This window comes from Rhineura floridana, chromosome 8 (genome assembly GCF_030035675.1).
Source record: "Rhineura floridana isolate rRhiFlo1 chromosome 8, rRhiFlo1.hap2, whole genome shotgun sequence".
NCBI lineage: Eukaryota > Metazoa > Chordata > Lepidosauria > Squamata > Rhineuridae > Rhineura > Rhineura floridana.
In genome coordinates, this window is record NC_084487.1 from 106,199,772 (window position 1) to 106,222,171 (window position 22,400).

The 22,400-nt window shown below is 41.3% G+C and overlaps 1 protein-coding gene across 7 annotated transcripts; it reads right to left on the minus strand.

Annotated features, from left to right (window-relative positions):
- Positions 1-419: 419 nt before the first annotated feature.
- GTSE1 (G2 and S-phase expressed 1) lies at positions 420-21,634 on the minus strand. 7 transcript variants are annotated; one of them, XM_061640292.1, is made up of 13 exons: positions 21,177-21,515; positions 19,778-19,859; positions 17,187-17,269; positions 15,942-15,999; positions 15,239-15,860; positions 14,128-14,298; positions 13,515-13,659; positions 11,409-11,732; positions 11,169-11,241; positions 9,847-10,098; positions 7,468-7,645; positions 6,779-6,907; positions 420-1,024 (listed from the first exon to the last, which is right to left on the minus strand). In XM_061640292.1, the coding sequence occupies exons 3-13, from the start codon at positions 17,260-17,262 to the stop codon at positions 947-949; spliced, it is 2,106 nt and encodes a 701-aa protein (XP_061496276.1). In that variant the 5' UTR covers positions 17,263-17,269; positions 19,778-19,859; positions 21,177-21,515; the 3' UTR covers positions 420-946. The 7 variants fall into 7 exon arrangements, with proteins under 7 accessions (XP_061496276.1, XP_061496283.1, XP_061496278.1 ...); XM_061640299.1 differs by lacking the exon at positions 21,177-21,515 and adding an exon at positions 20,790-20,912; XM_061640294.1 differs by lacking the exons at positions 19,778-19,859; positions 21,177-21,515 and adding an exon at positions 21,555-21,634.
- Positions 21,635-22,400: the final 766 nt, after the last annotated feature.

The window sequence follows — 22,400 nt, forward strand, 5'->3', positions numbered from 1 at the left end:
AGTTATTAATATACTTTCCAAGTTACCACCTCTCACTTGTTCTTTGAACTGTGTATCTTGTTGGAAGGGAGGATTAGCCTCATAAGCCAATATATCAGTGAGAAACACCCTACTTTAGAAAAGCATTCTACAAAAATGAATCCCCCCATTTACAGAAATCACACATTTCTTCCTCTTAAGGAATTTACCAGAACAGAGCAATTCAGTTTTCATACAAGTGTTTGAAATAGTTTTCAGAGGCAGATGCTTCATTCCCAGTTCTATATTTGATTGCATGGTACACAGGAACAGCAAGCCCTTGCTCTTTTTAAAAGCTTTCAGCTTGTTCAGATTTCTGAACTATGAGTAATAAAGATTTAATACAAATAAAATTCACATTATGGAAATTGGACAGGATAAGCAGATCATAAACCAGTGAGTTGTGCTTCAAGCAGTTTTTAATGTAAAAGACTAATAATTTACCAGATTGTTCAAGTTACTCCAGGATTTCCCACCATAAATTACAGTCCAAAATATGCAAGTGTACTGTGTTCTCATAAATCGTAGCAGGTGGTTTGAATTGTAAGCTTGAGGCAGTGGAAGCATTCAGAATAGCTTCCACTATATTTTTATGAAAACAACATATTGATCAAGTAAAATACATTTTATTTAGGTTTATGACTTAACATGTGCAAAACAAATTACTTCCATAGTTCATTTAGTAATAGGTATATTTTTACAGCACACTCTGTATGTTATCAATACTGAGTAATCTATATTTAAGGCTATCTTCCCCATTGTCACTAGCAACAGCACATAAATATCTCAGCTGCCGAGTGTTCAGAGTTTTAATGTTTCATTCAATTATTTTAAGTCTATTTTTGTCTATAACAACTGCTGCTCAGTGAAACATCAATTGTTGCACACAAACTATTCCAGGTTGACAGATTGCTCAAGAATCAGAACTTCAAAGAAGAGGAAAATCCAGGTTCTCTTTATTTCCTTCTGGACTAAGAATGATAAGAGGATAACTCAGGTCTATTGGCTAGAAGGGGGAAAAGAGAAACTGTTAAGACATTGACTAAAACAACCCTTGAACCCTTACAAAAGCAGGATCCTCATTTGCTAATAAGTCTTATAATGGCATTCTTGTTTTTTTGGACACCACCGCACAATCTTAAATATTTATTCACTAATAGGCAAAAAACCTTGCAGTTTAAGAATGTACCTATAGCCAACAGATATTTCTATCAAACTTTAAAATGCAGGGAAATCGAGCAACTATAGTGAATGCACCAGGGGAGCAGGAAACCTGAACTCCTCTGAGATATTGTACTGCCCTACACATATGTAAAAATGCAAACACAATTTGGGTTGGTCTTTCACAGTCCAATCCACTTACTGTATAGCTTGGAAGAATGTGGTAACGTGCCTCTGAGCATATGGGGAGTGGTGGCAACACCTGCCAACTCCAAAGATGGAGAATTACATTTTTGTATGTCTGTTGGTGTTCTTTTTACTTTGCTTCTTTCCTGGGTTACTACTGTTTCTGCAGAGAATCTAACCTAGACAGTTATATTTCTCTCATTATTCATCCTAGAAATCTGTGTCAAGTTTATTCTTATTAATTTCAAAGCCTTTTTAGTGGTCAATGTCATATGATGGTGAAGACAGCCTTTTGTGTTTCAAACGGGAGGTTATGCTCTATTTCTATTTTGGATGCATTAGCAGTTGAATCTGAAACTGCAGTCTGATGTAAAATCAGACTGATTACAATATGTTGCTACTTAAGCAATGACTCTAGCTGTTGGAAAAAACAAACGTGGCCTGCCCAAGATGCATGTTTTCAGCCTGCTATGCTTAAACCACTCCACTTAAGGAAAGGTGGGCACGGTCAATTAAAAACAGAGCGCACCTAGAATTTTGCTAGAATATATTTCACCTCCCCCTGTTTTATCTTGTGCAAACTGAGACACTGCTCATGGCCACTGGAAGCTATTCTGTAGAATAGTCTGCGCTATTATTCCACAATTGTTTCTGGAGTTTTTCTAGTGCTGCAAGTGTTGCTGTACTTCACGTATTCACAGAAACAGAAGCAAAAGAAAATGATTTACTATAGGAGACTTCACCAAAATTGCAAAGTAAATCAAACATATTTAAAGTGACTATCTGAACTCTATCAACTGTTTTAATATTGTTTCTTCCTCCCTGCTATATCAAGATCAGCACAGCACATGTCTTGTTTCTGTTATTTGGGCTGATTGCAGATGTTGCCACCACTCACCATATGCTCAGAGCAGCATTTCCCAACCAGTGTGCCTCCAGATGTTGTTGGACCACAACTCCCATCAGCCTCAGCCAGCATTGCCAGTGGCTGAGGCTGGTGGGGGTTGTGGTCCAACAACATCTGGAGGCACACCGGTTGGGAAAGGCTGGCTCAGAGACACGTTAACAAATTCTTCCAAGCTATACGGGAAGTGGATTGTACTATGAAAGACCAACCCAAATTGTTTTTGCATTTTTACAAATTTGTAGGGCAGTACAATATCTCAGAGGAGGTCAGGTCTCCTACTCCCCTGGTGCATTCCCTATAGTTGCCCGATTTCCCTGCTTTTTAAAGTTTGATAGAAATATCTGTTAGCTATATGTACGTTTTTAAACCACAAGGGTTTTTTGCCTATTAGTGAATTTCTCTGCTTTTTAATCCAGGAGATAAGAAATGGGATCCTGTGCAAGTTTGCTGAGAATGAATTAATCATTTGTATGCTTATTGAGTTCAGTGAGATTTATACCCCTACCATCATGCCTTGGTAAACCTGACCTTCGGGGTGGGGAAGGAGGAGCAAAGGAAGGGGGAGGGAAGGGGTAAAAGGGTGGTGACAGGAGGGAGGAGGAGGGGAAGGCAGGTTTGACCATTTGTATGCTTATACAAGCCCACACAGCCATGAAGCTCACTGGGTGACCTTGGGCCAGTTACTGCCTCTCAGCCTCAGAGGAAGGCAATGGTAAACCCCTTCTAAATACCGCTTACCATGAAAACCCTACTCATAGGGTCACCATAACTCAGAATCAACATGAAGGTAGTCCATTTCCATTTTCAGCCATGCTTAAGATAGGTAAAACTAACCATGGGGGAGGAGGAGGGAGAAGAAGGGGATTGGAGGAAGGAGGAGGAAGACGAGAGGACAGATTTGATCATTTGCATGCTTTTTGCATTCCGTGATATTTACTCCTGTGCAATCATGCTTAGGATAGGTGAAACTGATCTGGGAGAGGGAGGCCAGAAAGGGGAGGGAGAAGGGGGAGATTGGGTGGGTAGGCACTGGGCAGAGGGAAAGCCCCTTTCCTTTCCAAAGCAAAACACTGTGAACGGTATCATGCGTTTTCAGCATTTCCCCCCAACTTTTTATTTTACAGCAGGCACATGTAGCCTCCCACCCAAATTTAAACCAGAGCTGTCCCTGGCCACATCCACACCAAACCTTTACTCCACTTCAGACAGTCATGGTTTCCCCCAAAGAATCCTAGGAAGTGTAGTTAATGAATGGTGCTGAGAATTGCTAGGAGATGTCCTGTTCACCTCACAGAGCTTCCATCAGACCACCTGACTGTTAAATCCCTCTGGCCACTGGAGCTCTGTCAGGGGAATAGGAGTCTCAGCATCCTTCACAAACTTCACTTCCTAGGATTCTTGGGGGGAAGCCATGACTGTCTAAAGTGAAATGAAGGTCAGCTGTAGGTGTGGCCCCCTGATTAGGCAAGCCCAGCAGCTTTGAGTCTGGCTTTTAGAACACTGACAGTTGGTTCTTACTGAGCATTCCTGACATTATCATTGAGTTCAATGCTAAATTTCTTAAATTAAAAAATCAGCCAGGCATTTTTAAAAATTTTAAAGTGCAGAAGATGAAGGTCAGAGTTTGGGGCAAGGTCAGTAATAGGATTACAGGTACTCTGCGAAAATGGCTGATTGGCTGTATAACATTCCAACAGCTAATTAATGTCAGACCCTAAGCAAGAGGGTTTTGAATCTGACAAGTGCCTGAATGCCACATGCAGCATGTTGCATGTATATTATATAGCCACAATATATACTCAGCATGCTCTTTTGCATTGTGCAATGTTAAATTGCAAATACCCCCATGAATTCTGATGCTTCCCATAAGCTCATTTCAAAACAAAACCTTACAAAACCTATAGTCCTGAACTCAGAAATGCTTGCTTAACAACCCTCTAAATGTTCATGGTGATTTCATTTCATTTCATTTCATTTATTTCATTTATAAACCGCCCTTAGCTATTCAGCTCTCTGGGCGGTGTACAAAAAGTTAAAATACAAATATTACAATAATATCAGACAACAGAATAAACACAATCAGCAAAATGCAACAAATATAAACAGAGTTAAATAAAATTAAAATTAAGATTAGAATTAGAATTAAAATTAGAATTAGAATGCCTGGGAGTATAACCATGTCTTAACCTGGCGCCTAAAAGAAAGTACAGTAGGCGCCAGGTGTATCTCTTCAGGTAGGCTATTCCACAATTTGGGGGCCACAACAGAAAAGGCCCTAGATCTAGTAGCAGTCCTCTGGGCTTCTTGATGAGTTGGCACGTGTGACGCCCTTCCCTGGCTCTCCCTGTCAGGTTCCTACCTGCTCGTGGCTACTGCCTGTCACTAGGCACCACCAGGGACTCCACCAGTCCGGACTGTCCTTTTTTTATGGTTTCTCTCCCCGCTCTAGCACAGATCTCAACAGATCCCCCTGCTAGGCCACCACCAGTCACGTCCTAATACCAGTATTCCCAGAGACTCTGAATACTGGTATTGTTATTCTCTTCACCGCTGCCACCATTTGTTACAGTTTCCCTTCAGCCTTGGTCATTACCTTACCCTCCCTTCTGGTCTGTGAAACCCCAGCCAAGGATAAGGCCTTCGGTAAACCAAATATAGTTTTTATTAAATATAACAAAGATAACAAGATTTCTTCATAAGGCACATAAGCATATGGTTTTATTTAATACTAATCCGAACTCCACCCCCCTCCTTCTCCACGCTCTCCTGGCAAACAACTCTCTAAAACCCACCAAAACAACCCACTCACTTTCATCACATCACATCCACCCAGATTCCACTGTCACTCTTCCTTTTATACGCTCAGCCATTTTAACCACTCAGCCAATCATCCAGCATTCTACTGCCCATTCACTCCCCCTCCTCTTTCACTCCACTTACCATGTATCTTCTATTCAAACAGCACTTACCCTATTTACACTAATACAGGATCATCACATGATGCACAAAACCGTCAGAGAATTGAGAGTTCGAAGCATAAACAGGAAAAAAAAGACCCCTTTTGGACTTTTTTCTTTCAGTGGTCGTATAATTTGTTGAAATTAATTAAAAATCAGCCATGTCTAAAGAGTACCTGTAATCCTATTACTGACCTTGCTCCATACTGACCTTCATCTTCTGCAGTTTAAAAGTTTAAAAAAATGCCTAGCTGATTTTTAATTAATTTAAGAAATTTAGCATTACAATCAATGATAAGCCTGGGCATGCTCAGTAAGAACCAACTGTCAGTGTTCTAAAAGCCAGACTCACAGCTGCTTGGCTTGGCTAGGCTAATCAGGGGGCCACACTCATGCCAGAACTTTATTTCACTTTGACGGTCATGGCTTCCCTTTTGCCTCTTCCCTGTCCCTTCCTTCGCCCACTCCCCTTTCAATCCCCTCCTTCCCCTCCCCTCTTTTCCTCCTCCCCCATGATCAGTTTCCCCTATACTAACCATGATTTTACAGGAGTAAATCCCATTAAACTCAATAAGCATACAAATGATCAGACCTGCCTTTCTCTTCCTTCCCCTCCCTTCCTCCTCTCCTCCCCTCCCCATTCCAGCCTTCCTTCCCTCTTCTCCTCCTCTGCCCCCCATGGTCAGTTTTATATATGCTAAGCATGATTGCATGGGAGTAAATCCCACTGAACTCAATAAGCATGCAAATTATCAAGCTTGCCCCCCTTCCCCGCCCCCCTTCTTCCCTCCCCCTCCTCCCCTCTGCCCTTCCTTCCCTCCCTCCTCCTCCCCTACCCCTCCTCCCCCCCTTCCCATCCCCTGTGGTCAGTTTCACCTATCCTAAGCATGATTGCAGGAGACTAAATCCCATTGAACTCAATAAGTATGCAAATGATCAATCCATTCTCAGCAAACCTGCACAGGATCCCATTTCTTACCTCCCAGATTAAAAACTCACCATATGCTCAAAGGCACGTGTTACCAAATTATTCTAAGCTACACAGGAAGTGGATTGGACTGTGAAAGACCAACCCAAACTGTGTTTGCATTTTTACAAATTTGTAGGGCAGTACAGTATCTCAGAGAGAAAGTCATGTCTCCTGCTCCCCTGGTACATTCACTATAGCTGCACAATTTCACTTCTTTTTAAAATTTGATAGAAATATCTGTTGGCTATAGGTATGTTCTTAAACCGCAAGGGTTTTCTTGCCTATTACTGAATAGGGGTATGACTGTCAGTTCATGCTTTGAACATTTTTTAGCATCTGTAGATGCACTGATTCCATAAAGGAGGCCACAGACCTGAGCTTACAAAATCTGAACAGGGTAGTTTATAACAGATGCTATTGGAGGTTGCTGATTCACAGGGTCGCCATAAGTTGTAATTGACTTGAAGTCACATAACAAGTAATAGAAAGCATACTGCTTGACTACCATTTAGCATACAAACACATTGGTTTCAAGATAACAGTATTAAAAAGGGAAAGATAAAGTGGGGGGTCTCTTACCAGTCCTGTAGGTTTCAATTGAGGAACTTTAATAATTTCAGGAGTGTTAAAAAGGTCAATAAGAGGTTTGTTTTCATATTCTTGGGTGGTAATGGGTGTTTTATCTTTTCCAATGTCTATCAGTAAGCTCTAGAAACAATAATATTGAAAATATTGCTGGCTTGCTTATTATGCTTTCTAAAATAAAGTTTGCCGATTACAAAAGAACTGCTATAAAAACAAAGCTCTTTAATTATGACATCCCAAACTGTTTTTTTACCCTAAAAATACATACACACAACCCGAGCAGATTCAGGTTAGCCTCCGGATGGCTCAAATGTGTACAGAAATCTCTATATCTTTCTCAAAGCTGTCTAACCTAAAATCTCCAATATTATTTGGAAGCAGACATTAACAACTGGCACTTTAATTTACTTTGTTGTTTTCAGTAGGTATTGTCTACTGCAAAGCACCAACTTAAAATGAGTCCAGAAAGTCCTACTTTAGTAGAAACTTTATAATAAGCAGCTGCGTAGAGGAAGAATGACCATGAAAATTCTGGACACTAGAGGGCACCATGCATCTCTTAGTTCCATTTGAAAACAAGTACTGTCTGCAGCAGCTGTAATTTCTGCAGTAGAAGATGCTTCACACTTTAAAGCTGCCTAAGGCTGATCTAGACACTAAAAAGGAGTAAAGCTGCAACCTACCTCCTTAGTTGGCGTTTCTCCAGCTGGTTTCTCTTGCGCAGAAAAGTCTTCTATTTCTGTAGAAGACTCATCTGGTGAAAAATTAAGTGCAACAGGAACAACCTGTGGAGGAGATATATCTCCTGTTGAAGATGAGCTGGAGGTCCCCCATGTCCTGCTCTCTTTTGCCCATTTAGAACTAGACAGGAAGAGACATGAACAGTTTTATTTTCTTGAAAATTCAACACAAGGTAAGCATACTTGTACTATGTGTACTCTGTACTGCCAGAGGTTGCACAAGCATTAGCCACTTCAACTTCAAGTAATTAAGCTGGACCATAAAAATGAAGAATGTAACATTAGACCAACTGTGACTGTTCATTTTCTGCAGGGTGCAGGGACCTGAATGACCATACCCCAATGGGCCTGGCAGTACCCTACATGAGGGCTATGGACTACTACCAGGGAGACAAGCCCACCGCCTCAAGCAGACTCTCCTCCAACTTCCCCATTGCAGGAACTGGCCAAAAAAGCAGGACTGGCCAGTCTTTGGAATCTGAGCCATTGCTGTGAAGGGACATCCTTCTCTTTTGACAAGAAACAATGCAAGGGTCTCCAGAACAATGAGATCATAGAATGTGCACCGACTTGCACAGGGAGCTAAGCAGGAAGGAACTGGAGGGGTCACCCTTCCACGCATGGGCTAAGAGCAACAATTTGCATAGTCCTGCCTAGTGGAGTGAGTGGGACAACCCAACTGAGGATCCCCTCCTCCCTGCAGGAAAACACAGATTTACTGCACAAAAGTTAGAGATGGGGGGAATATCTGCTAAATCGGACTTAGTACTGGATTTCGACTGAATCGAACAGTCTGCTGTCTTTTTGGACTGGCATTGATTTCTTGCAGTGGGCTGCGGCCATAATCTGCACTGATTTTTTTTAATTTCCCCCCCAATTTTCATTTTTCATCTTTGTAATTTCCTCTAAGTTGATGCATTCTTAAGTGTGTAGATGTGATAAATAGGAAAAAATAAACCACATGGAACACCATGATCATTTACATTAAAAATTACACACATTTTTTTGTAACAAAAAACAGTGGATTGAATCGGCAAGTGCCAAAGCAACAAGGAACAAAAAAAGGGCAGATCAGGATCAAACAGACTATTGGAATACAAACTGATGATCGGAACTAGGCAGCAAACCCCGTCCCTGTCAAAAGTACAGTAAAAAGCTGCCCTCGTTTCTGACCAGCATGGGGCTTCACACATTTTGTGGAAGCCCTGTGTTTCCAACCCTTGTACATGGATCAGGGAGACAAGCCAATCTGACTCACAGGCATGTGTGACTTACACACCTTTAGTTTTGAGTACATCTGAAATATGTAAAGTCACCCTTTCGTTAAACAGCTCTGGACGTACTCAGAAACACAGCAGCAAGATGCCATTTAAGAATTGGTACCATTCATGCACATTGTGGGTTTGATTTTTTTTAAAAAAAAACCTCACAAGTCACAGAATTATAGTCTTAAGTCTTCCAAGTCTGCCTATATCACAAAGGTCCTTATTTTATTCTACATCAGCTAAACAAATGGCACTCTTGAGTCTCCTGGCTCCTTTGGGAGGAAGGGCAGGATATACATTTAGCAATCAACAGTATATTGGCCTTTTTTTAAATCATACATCGGCCAGTCACAAAGAAGACTGGCATATGAATGTTAAGGTAGGGACTGCAGGAATAGAGGGTGAAGAACGGAGATAGCCGAGAATTCTGTTGAATTCAGATTTAGCACCAGATTTTTCAGTGGTCCACATATTCTCCATCTTTGCAGAGCTTTACGAACTTCAGTGGCTGTTCCCTGACAATGTCTCCCCCCTCGAATATATTGTTCTTGCACTGTTTTTACTCAGAGCACAGCAGTACAGCTCTCTCTCTCTCTCTGGTTTATTGGAGTGGTATGGGGTGGCAAACTCCAAGTGGGAGGAAAAAGGCCAAATCTCACCCATGTTGACTCTAGGAGGTGGGGGGGGGCACGGAAAGTTGCTTTCCTCTTTTCTTTTCCATAAAAAGACAGCTGCTCTCTGCTTGCTGGCTAATGTGAAAACTGACCAGCCTCAGTCACAGCAGAGGAGACAGTGTAACTGCTTTCCTTTCCTTTATCAATATTTCCTTTCAAAAAAATGATCTCTTTCAAAAAAAAAAAGATCAATATTAATATCAATGTTTTTGGAAAGGGGAAAAGTCAGAACTGGTAAAACCAGCTGAAAGTGGACAAAGAACAAACTCAAATCGATGCTGGCCATTAGGTTGACTAAATGGTTTTGAATGGATCTCGTCACTAGTGAGGAATGACTATACTCACCAGATCTAGCCTAGCAGTACTATGAAGTCTATATTTACCTAGCTGTTAAAGTCTTTTTGGACGATACACTGGAGACTCGACGAAGAGGCAAGAGATTGGGAGAAGACATTAATTTGGGCAGAGTTTTGGGGGTCATTGTTGGAATTCCTGAGATACACCGACCAATGGGTGTAGGCAATCCGGAATACTTTATATTGACTGGAGTCCGTAAAGCAGACTTGACAGTAGAACAGGAATTTAATACCAATCCATCTTCCGATTGTTTGACAGGTGGGGTGACTGCAACATTGCTAGAAGGATACATGCATAAAGCGTTAGAAGCTTATGATATATTACAACTGAAATATTCCTCTTAGTTTAAGCATCTTCAAAAATTTAGGAGTTCCCAAATATTTTTTCTGCAGTGCAGTCAAGGAGCAACCAGAAATCCAAAAGAACTGCAATGGGATAAACTTTAAACCTATTCTATTATTTTACTAGGCTGTTTGTAGTCTACTGAAACATTTAATTTTATCCCAAATTCAGGATTTTTCTGAAACCCAAGTCAATATTAGGGATAACAGATTATGATCTTTCAAACCAAGAGGAATGCTGTAGCAGCACAGAAAACATCTTCTAAGAAAGAAGCTACAGAAATGCTCAGGTACCACATGTAATACCCAACACCAACAGCTGAAATTCACATTGGTCTAATTCAGACATTATACCAAACCATGGTTAAGAAAGCCTAACTATAGTTTGCTGCGATGTCTGAACTGACAAACTGGCAGTTGCTTCATCTCCAGAGGCCACTGTACCTCAAGACTGAATTGCCGAGCAGAGAAAAAATGAATGCTAGCAATTCTAAACTATAGTTTGCATGTATGTTTGGAAGCCTAAACCATAGTTTGGCTTGCTGTCTGAACCAAGATTTTGGGTTATACATTCACCAAAGAGATACAAGGGTAGAACTCATTTGGCAATATGAAATTCCCAACCTCATGTTTGCTGTTGATGTACAAAGCAGTACCAAAATACGTAATTCCACAGACATTGTTACGACGTAAGACTATATTGCAGCTAGTGGATTGCCAAGTAAGCATTTAAATCAGCAGTGATGCTCAGCCATTTCCTACCAGCTACAATTGGTGGGGCAGGGAATATAGCAGGGACTGTCAATCCTGCAGGACAGTCTTGCCATTGGCTTTCCTTACTATAGTTTATAGAAGTATGAAGCATCTTCAGGTTTCTCCTCATTTGCAGCCCCCCAAACCACTTCCAAACCACTTGATATTTCTACTGTCTGTGCTTCCAAAGCAGTTCAAGAGAAGATGGAGAACTGCAGAGGAAAGCAAGTATGGAATATAATATGGAATATTACCCTCCAACGTTATCACAAGATAGTGACCCAACTGGTTGCAATATTCTGGCAGCTACTTTCTCAGAATATATACCTAGGGAGAAAAGAAAAATTCTGGCAGTTAATCATCTTATAGTAAGATGATTCCAGTCCTTACTTCTCATCAAATGTAGTGTTCAGAATAGAAATAAGGGGTAGGCACTCTCTAGACACTAGTTATACCAGTGTAATTTATCCATTTGGTAAGATCAGTGTTCTTACCTTCTTTTGAGACTGGAGGTACTGTTTTAGATTTGGGACTTGAGCTTCCTCTTATGTTTCCCAATGTATTTTTCTTTAATAGCTTCTGAAGACTAGAATCTGAACCCATATTCCAAATCCCACTGGCTGTCTCAGACATAATGGCTCTATATTTGGGTACATTCACAGGAGGATTTCCTTTAGTAGCGCTTGCAGATCTGTGTTGCTTTCCAGATGCAACAGAATGGGAAGCCTGCACAGACAACCCTTTCATAGGTCTAGCTATAGAAATCTTACTTGCACCAGAGAGCCTAGAGCCATTTGCAGAAGTTACACCTATTTTACCTGGAAGAGAAAAAAGAAACTTGTATCTGTTGATAAAAGAAATGCCATCAATGTGCCTAACACTTTACAGTGTCAGAAAAGCAAGGACAAGGAACTCAAGCACAATAATGTAAATTACATTACAATAATGTAAATATTGTCAGACAGGAAGGGAAAGAGAAGAAATACACAAGGATAACAGGATGAATGTGGAGACAGTTACATGTATGTACATATTAGTTTCATTTTATATTGTATTTTATTCTGGCAATGTACGTCGCCTAGAGTGGCCGTTCAGTCGGGCAGATAGGCGACTCACGAATAAAATTTTATTATTATATTATTATTTGATAAGGACTAAAACAAATATGGATTTTGAAGGGCAGAGAAATGACACACAGGTTCTTGGGGCAGGTTTGAAGCACAAGGGCCAATAAGGAAGAGGTTGAGCCATTTCAGAGGTGCTGTTACAGCCATTACAATGTGAAGTCATTTATTTATTTTGATCTAGGGTGACCACATTCAGAAGAGTGGCGACCTTACCACCAATTTAGAAAACCCAGGAGCGCACATAATTGCTAAGATGTTTGATATCTCAGATTAACTGTCTTTACTTAAGTTAGAACTCTATATGAAAAAACAATTGACAATAGACAAGTTGTATAATTAAAAGTCTATTTAAATAAGTGACCACTCTGTTAAGTCAGTTACTCACACTTCCAAAGAACTCACAACTATGCATATTGGCCACTGTCGTGTCAGATAGTATTTTGGGCTTGGATTACATATTCTTACATGCAAGAGGCCTTTAGCCCAGGGCAGGGAGGAGAAAAGAAGAGGATTATGAGCGTCTTCTGTTGGTGAGCCATTCTGACAGGTGCCCACCTCAATCAGTCCAGCCAAGCAGGGCTTGAAGTTACCACTGATCAGTGCAGACTTCAAGCTCTTTCTGTGGGATTGATTGTACTACCAAGTTCCCCCGATTCCAGCTGGCTTCCTCTCACCACCATTCAGCTGATGGGTAGTTACAGCAAGCCTTCCTTGCCAGTGCATAATTGGAAGTGCAGTTTAAGGCTTTAGATTGTATATTGACAGCTGCATCTCCACCTAATCCTTCAGGTGGGTGTGGGTTGAGGGGGGAATGACCTCAGATGAAATTGGGACCCCTGCCGGACTTAATTAGATCTGTGGGCCAGAGGTTCCTCATGCTTGCACTTTAGTCAATTAAAGTAGCACAACACCCTCAACTTGCTTCTACAAATCACCAAGTTAGAAGAGCTACTCTGATTCGGAGATCTAATTACACTATAACAGTCATATATCAGGAATGGCCAAACTTGAATTCTAAGGTCTTAGATACCATGGGTGGTATCCAACCAAGTCTTACTCTGAGCAGACCCAGTAGAAATCAATGGACTTAAGTTATTTACATCCATTGATTTACATGCATCTACTCAGAGTATGTCCAACACTGAATATGATCCTATGGTTTCTTTTCAATTGTGCTTTCATTTTCCAGAATGTATATTTTGTTCCCTACCTCCCTTTTCAGGGTCATTGTTGTGCTTCCTTTCATATACTGCTCTGCCCTTCATGAACAACTCAAGACATTTACAGGCCTTGTTCAAATGATCTAAACCATAGTTTAGATCATCATGAAAATAAATTGTGGCAATCCCTCCTTATCCATGTATGACAGGAGGGGAGTGCAAATTTCCACTTTCACTTTTGACTAAGCCACAAATTGGGGAACTGTAGTTCATCCCAGTTCTAACCAGGATCACACCAGATTTGATTTGTTACCTTTCCCTCTGTTAGGAGAGATGGACAGACTTGAATTCAAACTTGAGTTCATGCTGGAAAGCGAGGATGATGATGATGATGATGATGTGATCCTTCGCATACGAATATTACTAGGAGGTTTCAGCTGTGTTGGTTTGATCCCCAACTGTGAAAACAGTGGTAGAGGTTATTTAGGTATCCTAAAAACATCTGACAGACATCCTGCACCCTTCTGACAGACTAATGTTCCTTATGTTTGCAAGTATGTTAACTACAGGGAAGTATATCCAGCTCTAATGCTCATGCAATAATGTTTTGGATATATTTCTGTACAGGTTAAGGTACTGTATCTCTGCAGATCAATGGTTTCAAACTATATTTACCCAAAATACTACGTTATGTGTACTCATGAAAATCTTTATACTTTCACATCTATACCACTCCAAAGCAGCATACAGTACCCTCTTTATTCAGTTCAACAGCAAGGATAAAATCAGAGTCTGTTACTCTGAGACATCACTATGTACACCACTGGATTCTTAGAAAGCACACTGGCCCAAGGATCACTGATCTAATATCATAAATCTAAAACAGCTGGCATCAGATGTCATCAAGAATTATGTCATGCACTCACCTTGCTGGGAGTTGGAAGAGCTCTCTTGTCTTGCACTGATGAACTGTTAGAGAATGACAAGTCTCCTGAATCTGAAGCAATACTTGATTTATCAGAGAGTAAATCTTCAGATGACCCCATACTGTTCAAATTATTCCTGCTTGAAGTACTAGGCAGTTTCCCTTGTTTGGGCTGTACAATTCAGATTTGAAACATTTGTAAGACCAAATGATGTCAGACATAAAAATATTCCTGTCTTTGTCCATTAAACTAAAATATTTTGTCGGCAGACAAGGATGGTTATCAAGAGTATATACAGGGCTAATTTGTCCCAATACAGCCTACAAGGCCATTTTCCCCAAACCACACTGACCTGCCCAACACCCAACATCATATGTGACATTGAGTGTGGGCCAGATAAATACATGGTTGGGATGGGCTGCACTGCACTGATGAGCAGCTCCCTGTTGCAATCCATGGGAATTGCTCTCAGCAGCAACGAGCTGGTGGACACTGAGCATCCCTCCTCTGAAGTCAGTTTGCAGGCATGTATGGATTTAAGCCATGCTTGCAAATACTAGTTTCTCCTCTCCCAGTCTGTAGAGTGAGAAGTGTCCATTTGCAAGGATAGGTTGAATCCATACCATGCCTGCAAATGGGCTTCAAAGAGGCTTTAATCAAGAATTAGCCATGGTTACTGCTAATGGCTTAATGTGACATGCAGACCAGGCAAGAGACGCACCATTTGATGAGGTGCCTTTAGCTGGGTACATTTCTGCAGTACTACTGATAGACATTAAAGTGAGCACCAAATTTCACATTAGCCTCAAGTCATATTTAACAATACCAGCCAATTAATACTGAACACCCTATATATATATACCATCACCACCACCACAATAGTTTTAATTAGAGTATGAAATGAATTCTCCAGCTATAAAGTCAGAATTGTTAGTGTTCTGCAATTCAGGCCAATCAATTTAAATAAGACCAAAACCATATAGATGTTTGTTCTCTTTGTAAGAAAATCTGCAAACAATTGGCAACAAGCAAAAAAAGTTATAATTCTTGAGTAATAAGATGACTGCTCTTTATATAGTACTTTAAGCTATTGAGAAGGAAAAATTATTACCTCTCCTGCTGCTAAGAGATTTCTATTTCCAAACACAGATGAATTTTTTATAGTCTGGGATGCGCTTGGTTTTTTCTTGGTTTTTTCACTCTTCTCTTGTGCTAGAGGCAAAACTGATGCTTGGGGCAATTTACCCATTTTACCAGGACTAGATGTGTTTAGAGGCAAGTCTAGAGAATGAGAGTCGTACATTCCTGTGATTGGTTGCCTTGAATGCTTCTGAAATGAAGGTGGCAGTTGGTAGACTGGGCTTTCCCACACACAGTAAGTCTCTCTCTTAATCGCCTTTGGGTCTTTATCCATCTCTATTCCTTTCTCAAAAATTTTAAGTTTTGACTTTGATTCTTGTACGAATTTTTCTACAACCTCTGTCTTTCGTTCTTCCAGTTCGCCACTGTTGTTTCTTTTTGCTTTGCTGGCACTTTGTAGCTGGAGAGCAACCAGGTGAGCCTCTTTAAAAATCTCCACAAACTTTTCCCCAGCAAGTGGGCTCCATGTTAGTTCATCCACATGTGGTGGGGGGAGAATTTTATCTTCAGTCCCTTCTTGGGCTTTAAGAGACACAGCAATACATTTTTCTTTATGGCCCACTGGACCAACAAAAACTTCATCCTCATTTTCACTAGAATACAGACAAATCAGTCAGACACCTGCATGTGCTATGCTCTTTCAATAATTCACTGTTTTAGATACTCAAGTTTACCTTGTAGGCGAAAGCGAAAGGTCAAAGTCAAATTTTTCATCAGTCAGGAGGTGAAAGTCTGGAATTATAACAGAACATCACTTAATATTATGATAATCATGGCTGACCTTTTTATAGTTAATATATTACCATATTCCCCTTTGCCATGTTGAAGTGTCAGCTTCTGTTACTATGTTCTGTATCAAGAATGATTCCAGTATATCAAAACAGAAGAGAATTCATTTCTAATATAACCTAGAACATATGCCCCAATCCAGAACGGATGGTTGATGTACGGGTCAAAGTTTGTGTATAGATATTCTTCTGAGTCAGATGCTGTTTGCACTCATGGGTGTGTGTATACAAATACTAGATCCCACATCCAACATCAAGGAAAAGGTGGTGGTGGACTGAACACATGCTTTCCTTTCTTCTCCCAAAAATGGCACTATCAAAGCTGACCACAATGATCGTATGTATGGCAAATTTCACTTGGGCAGATGCTGCAAGTAGCAGCACATATGCAGCCTACTACTGCCTCAATAACCTTTGGGTCAGAGCCCAATCCCAATATTAATCTATAGTTAAGTTGAATTAATGCATTACTGAATTGGTCACAAGACACAATTCAAGACAAACTCTTCATACCAAGACACTATCTTCAACAGATGATAACTACAGAGTTAAAATCTGCAGCCTTTATTTCTATTATTATAGAATCAGTAATCCAGAATGAGGAAATTTGTAGGGTAAAGGATAAATTTGAGTCTATTGATTGTGTAATTGTTTAAGACTCCTGTAGTGTCCCTGTCTTTGACTATTATTTAAACATGACACAATCAAATTTTTGATAGAAATTTCAGTTATCCAAGGGTGCAACATGCACTAGTTATAAAGTTTCAAGTTGTTAGGATTCTAGGATAGATACAATAGATACAAGTATTGTATCTGAAACTGTGATTTTCTAATTATTGCAGGGTTGATTTGATTTAAATCAAATTGATTATACAGCCACTACTAGAGTCAGCATGGATTTTTTGCATTCCGCAATGTTAAATTCAAATACCCCCATGCCATTCTGATGCCAGGTCGGTGAATGGTAAAACAACAGCCATTCAGGATCTGATACTGGATGAGCACGCCGACCTGGCTTGTATTACAGAGACTACTACTTCACTCAACTTGATTTTAGATGTATCCCATGTCAAACAATGCAGAGTATTTTACAAAGAAACTTTATCTCTCTGAACAATGCATATCACCTACCATTATTCACACATTCATTGGGTTTGACATCCATCATTTTACATTCTGAATGCAAGGTTGTTGTTTTTTCATCCATGATGTGCCTGCAAAACAATATCACATCTCACATAATTGGTAAAGACAGCTTTAAGTTCAAGCAATCAGCCCAACATTTTACAAAAAAATCAGCACCCAATTATATTTTCCCAAGTTCAAAGAGATTCTCCACTACAGTTATGATTCTTGCACATCCATAACCATCTATACAAGATTATTGTATATCTTTCTATCCAGCATAATGGTAACTAATTGGCCAATATATTGTAAGCTTCAAACACACATGGACCAGTCAACACAGCAAGGTTTTTAAAAGTCTATAAGGAAAACATGAAAGGTGAAACTTAAGTGGAGTTATTCATTCATTATTTTATTTGTATGCCACCTTTCCACAAAAAAATGGGCTCGGCAACTTACAACAAGGTGAACAGAAATGCATCTCAAAAACAATTGCCTAATAACAAAAAATAATAAAACAGTAACATATACTGAGAATTAAATATATGTCTGCTTCCATAAGAACTGTGTGTGAGAGAAGCATGATCTACTTCTACCCACTACTGGAACGTGGCCCTCCAGAACTTTCCACCAGGCCAATGTGGCCCCCAGCCTCCAAAAGGTCTCCCACTTCCACTGCAAATACATGAAGCTTGGAATTTATTTTAAGACTAATACTTCAACAGTCTCTGCTGTTTAAAACATTGAGAGGCACTCTGCATCTTCTCACTTCAGCAAGCCTTTGTAGCAAATATGGGCCTTTTCAGGGACTTCAGCTTCTTATAGAGTAACCAAACAAAATGAAACTCAGTGTCTCTGAATTGAGGTGGTCTTATAGTGATTACATTATGCAAGACTGTGCAACTTGGCTTCTCCTTAGAGATCACAGTTTGGAACATAATTAAAATCTGAAGGAAAGATCTTAACTGAAAAGTTCTCTTTCTGTCCAATAACTTACACAGATTCCTGTTATTATACATCTCAGGATCCTGTGAGGATCTAACAAGAATTTTGTACGAAACATTCAGAGTTTGAGTTTGAGCCATCCCTCACCAGTGAATACTTAGCTGTCAAAAAAATAACAAGGCCCTCTGAACATACGTAAAGTGCACTTCCCTCACTTTTAAAGGAAACTTAACCTATTCTCAAGTATCTGGGATTTAAGGTGGCAAACGTCTCTGGTCACAAAAGCGTAACTTCTAGACAAGGACCTTTCTTCTCATAAAGATCCCCTTAAAATTTTAGCTTGATTAAACTATAATAAGTAAACTCTACCCCAGTGGCGTACCTAGAGTATTTGACACCCAGAGCGGATCATTAAAAAACATACCCCTCCTCTACACAACAAAATTATTTTCAGTAATAATCATGAAATGAAACGAATAATAATGGCCAGAAAAGAAACGCAGACAGTTAAAATTTTCTTTTATTGAGCTTCGTATATATAATCATGCCAGTAAAAAAAATAAAAAAATAAAAATTACAGTACAAAAAAAGAAAAACATAATGGACTAATACTTTTTATACCTACATATTGGTCTGTCGCAGTAATGAATAATAACATTAGCGTTTCTGTTTTTGAGCCTTAACTTCCGCAAATCTGTCAATGACTTTGTCAAAATAATAAAATAAAATAAATCAGAATGAGATGCCTGCTGTTGGCACTTCTGCTTTTGTATCCTGTGTCCATGATCTTGTCCAGCTCAACAGACACAAAAGCAAGAAGTTAAAGATGCTCCCGTCTCATTCTGGATAATTTTTTTAAAAAGCCAAATAAGACCTACCCACCCCCACTGGCAATCTCTGGCAAGTGCAGTACGCTCTGGAAAGAGCACACTAAAGGCATCTCACATCTGGCTTTGCCCCTGGCTCTGAGAGATTGGCTAAACTTGACACACACATCAGGGGCTAAGCCAGCCACAAGCACCTCAGTGTTTTATTCTCTTTGGAACCCCAGAGCAACAAAAAACATACTGCTCTAGGCTGCAGCAATAAATGCAAATATGTTGGCAATTTAGTTTTAAGAATCAAAAAACCCCAATCTCCAGAGTTGGTTTGTTTTCAGATGAGGGAGGAACAGGGGGAGAAAAAAGACCAGGGCCCACCTAGTCAGTGTTTGGAGCATATTTCCATTTACATGGCCCTCTAATATGCCCTGGAGAGAGAAGGCTACTAAGCAGCACCAGGTGGCTCCCTGGCCCAACAAATGCCACCCAAGCACAGCGCTTAAGAATCTGGGCAAATTCTGCTCCTCTGCTAGGAGGCCACATTTGAAGTAATACTTTCCATTTAAAAATACTGTGCTTCAAGAGTGACCAGATGAGCATGGCACGGGGCATAGCAGCCACTTCAACTCATGGCACCATGTCAGATGTGCATGCTCTCTCAAAGATTATAGATTCCTGCATACTTGTCACCTTTGCACTAAAACGACCCTCCCCTCTCCTCTGCTAGGAAGACAGAAGACTGGCTGCATCAGCAAAGGAGCAAGATTTTGCTTTTGGTCAGAATCCCCTACCCACAAAGCCCCCCCCAAAAAAATTACACAGAGTACTTGCCAGTCTGATGCAGCTACAGTGAAGTCCCCAGCAGTGGAGCAATACTTTAGTGCAGCTTCAGCTATGTTATTTTCTGGAGTTACTAGACAAAACATATTAACTTTGAAAGGTGCTGCCAGGAAGCACCTGGTTCTAGCACAGACTCCTAAGGAATGGGCTGGGTAAGGTTGCCATATGCCAATTGAGGAAGAAATGAGGGTAACTCTGTTCCTCAGGGAAAGAAAGCAGGATGGGAGTTGTAAGTGCAGCTTCTGACAGCCTGTTGCTGCTCAGGCTGGAAGGGAATTCTTAAGAAGTTTACAGGTTGAGTTCTCTCACTCCTTTTGCCTGCAGATCAAGCCAAACATCAAGCATGTTGGGAGGGGCACAATTTAAAGCAACACTACTTGGACCTAAAGCTTGTGCCTGTCATATATACAAGGCATGCACAATACCTGCAGCAGAGAAGGCAGAAGAGAGTGCAGGCTTGGGCAGGGGCAAGAGGATTGCCCTGACCTGCTCCAGGGGAGTCTAAACAAAGTCACAAAGAAGCTGCAAGAGGCAGCCCAATCCCAGAGAACAATGGAATTGGTGAACTGCTTTTGCCCTTTTTAGTCCCAAATCCACATTTTTATGCCCTGTTCTGCTTTGCAATAAAACAAAGGCCTTTGCCCCCCTGCAATACATATGCCACCTTCATGGAGTTCTTCGCAGGGGGAAATTACTTCTCCCCCACCCCCAGATCTCTTCCAAGTCTGAAGTCGCAGTGCTTGGCATAGAGTAGCGTTGCAGAAAACTGAGCCCCTCTCACCGTTAGCGGCCCACTCCACTTTGCCTCACCCCGTAATACGCTCTGTGGGGAGTCATGCGGCCTTGCGCGCCCGGGGCCGGCTTCCTCCTTCGAGGCCCACTACTGCATACCCTTCAACAACCGGATGTGGGGCTTCGCAGTGGCCCTTTCCTCCTCATCCTCCCTCCGCAGGAGCCGAGGAAGCTCGGCATGGCTCGGGCGCTGCTAGGGCTCCGGCTGTACCTGGGTTCCGGGGTGGCACGCGGCCCTGTCCAGACGCCCATCGGGCTCCGGTTGGCCTTGCGGAGCGGGCCGCTGAGCTCACTGGAGCCGCGGGCGCAGCGCTGGGCCGAGAAGCAAGATGAGTCTGGCCACGGCGGAGGCAGCGCTACTACCTGGCGATGACGGTGGGGAGCCCCCCGCAGAAGATGAGCCGTCTCCGGCCAGGAGACAAACCCAGGCGAGGGGCAGCAGCGCAGGCGGGCCCTGCGCAATGACGAGAGGACAACGGTCTGTAGCAGAACAGACAATGCACCCCCCTATTGCCTGCACCCGGTGCGGTCACCTCCCATAGACCACCTTTAGGATTTAAATATATTCACACCCAAATTTTATCGCCAGACCAAGTACCTCTGAGCGTGGGAAGTCCTTGCGGATAAGTCACAAGCGGGTAAAAAAATCGCCACCCCGCGGAGGACGAACTGCGGCCGTTTCTCCCCTTCTAAGTCCTGACAACACAGACATATACCCACCCCAACGGTGGCCAGTTAAGCCTCCGTCTCCCGTATTCCCCGAGTGCCGTCACAAATATCAACACTCATTTCTAATGCGTTCTCCAGAGATAGGAGAGTATACCAGTTTAATATGCCTCTCCCCGCTACCACATTTGAAATAGTAGCCCCGCCCCCTCAGCGAAACATCTCCTTCTCATTGGTGAATTTAAGCGACGCTCACACTCTATAACCAACTACAGAGAAAGCCCCCCGTCCAAATATTCCAAATATATACCATTCTGAGGCATTGTGGGACTCGTGTCCTTCTCCTTTTCAGAAGAAAGCCACCATAGAGGTAACCATCGAGATTTTTAAAAAGCCATTGCGCCTTGCCGACCGCTCTGGGAAGAACAAAGCGACTCTACCCCCTTTCCTATCCAATGTTCTGTTGAAAACTCGCTGTCTAATCCCGAGAGGTTCTCTTTTGTCCTTAGTTCAGCAAAAGCGCGTGATCGTCTTAGTCACCCAGGGGCAATCGATTTAGGTCTTCTGAACCAATTGCTTGTGAAATGTAACCAGGATGCTTCCCCAGTGGGTCAAATAACTGAAACTCACCTTTTTGTCTATAGATATTTTAAAATATTAATTTCCTTTACAAAACTTTGCCAGAAAACGAATAGAATAAATACGGGGGGAAATATTTTTTCTTTTGTAAGAAGTATGGGTGCCAATGCGTAATTTAATAATTGTGCATTTTAATAACCTTTTAAATAACTGCATACTCTTTTGAAAGGTTTTAGATTAGTATTTAATGATTTTTTAAAATCAATTGGATTAGCATCAAAGTACAGATGTACGCGCCTATGCATGCTTACTCGGGAGAAAGTCCTATTGTGTTTAATGGGGCATACTCCTAGTAAGGTGCTTTGGATTGCAGCCTTGCAGCTCAATCTTATGCATGTTTACTCAGAAGTCGGTCCCGTTGACTTCCCAGGAGGATCCCTCCGCCTGTGCAGCCTCTGAGACGGGCTCCCGTCTTGGATGAAACTTTTTCAGTTTTAAATCCAGTCAGAAGGGTCTTTTTTGACTGGGGATAATTTCTTCCGGATAAGGAAGAAACGTGAGATTTCCCACACAGCTT

Coding starts and splice junctions, on each gene's coding strand:
- GTSE1 (XM_061640294.1), bottom strand. CDS start 17,262: ATGGATGAAAAAACAACAACCTTGCATTCAGAATGTAAAATGATGGAT. Junction 15,861..15,941: donor CTTTCGCTTTCGCCTACAAG/GTAAACTTGAGT, acceptor TCTGTATTCTAG/TGAAAATGAGGATGAAGTTT. Junction 11,242..11,408: donor ACCTCCAGTCTCAAAAGAAG/GTAAGAACACTG, acceptor TTTTCTCCCTAG/GTATATATTCTGAGAAAGTA.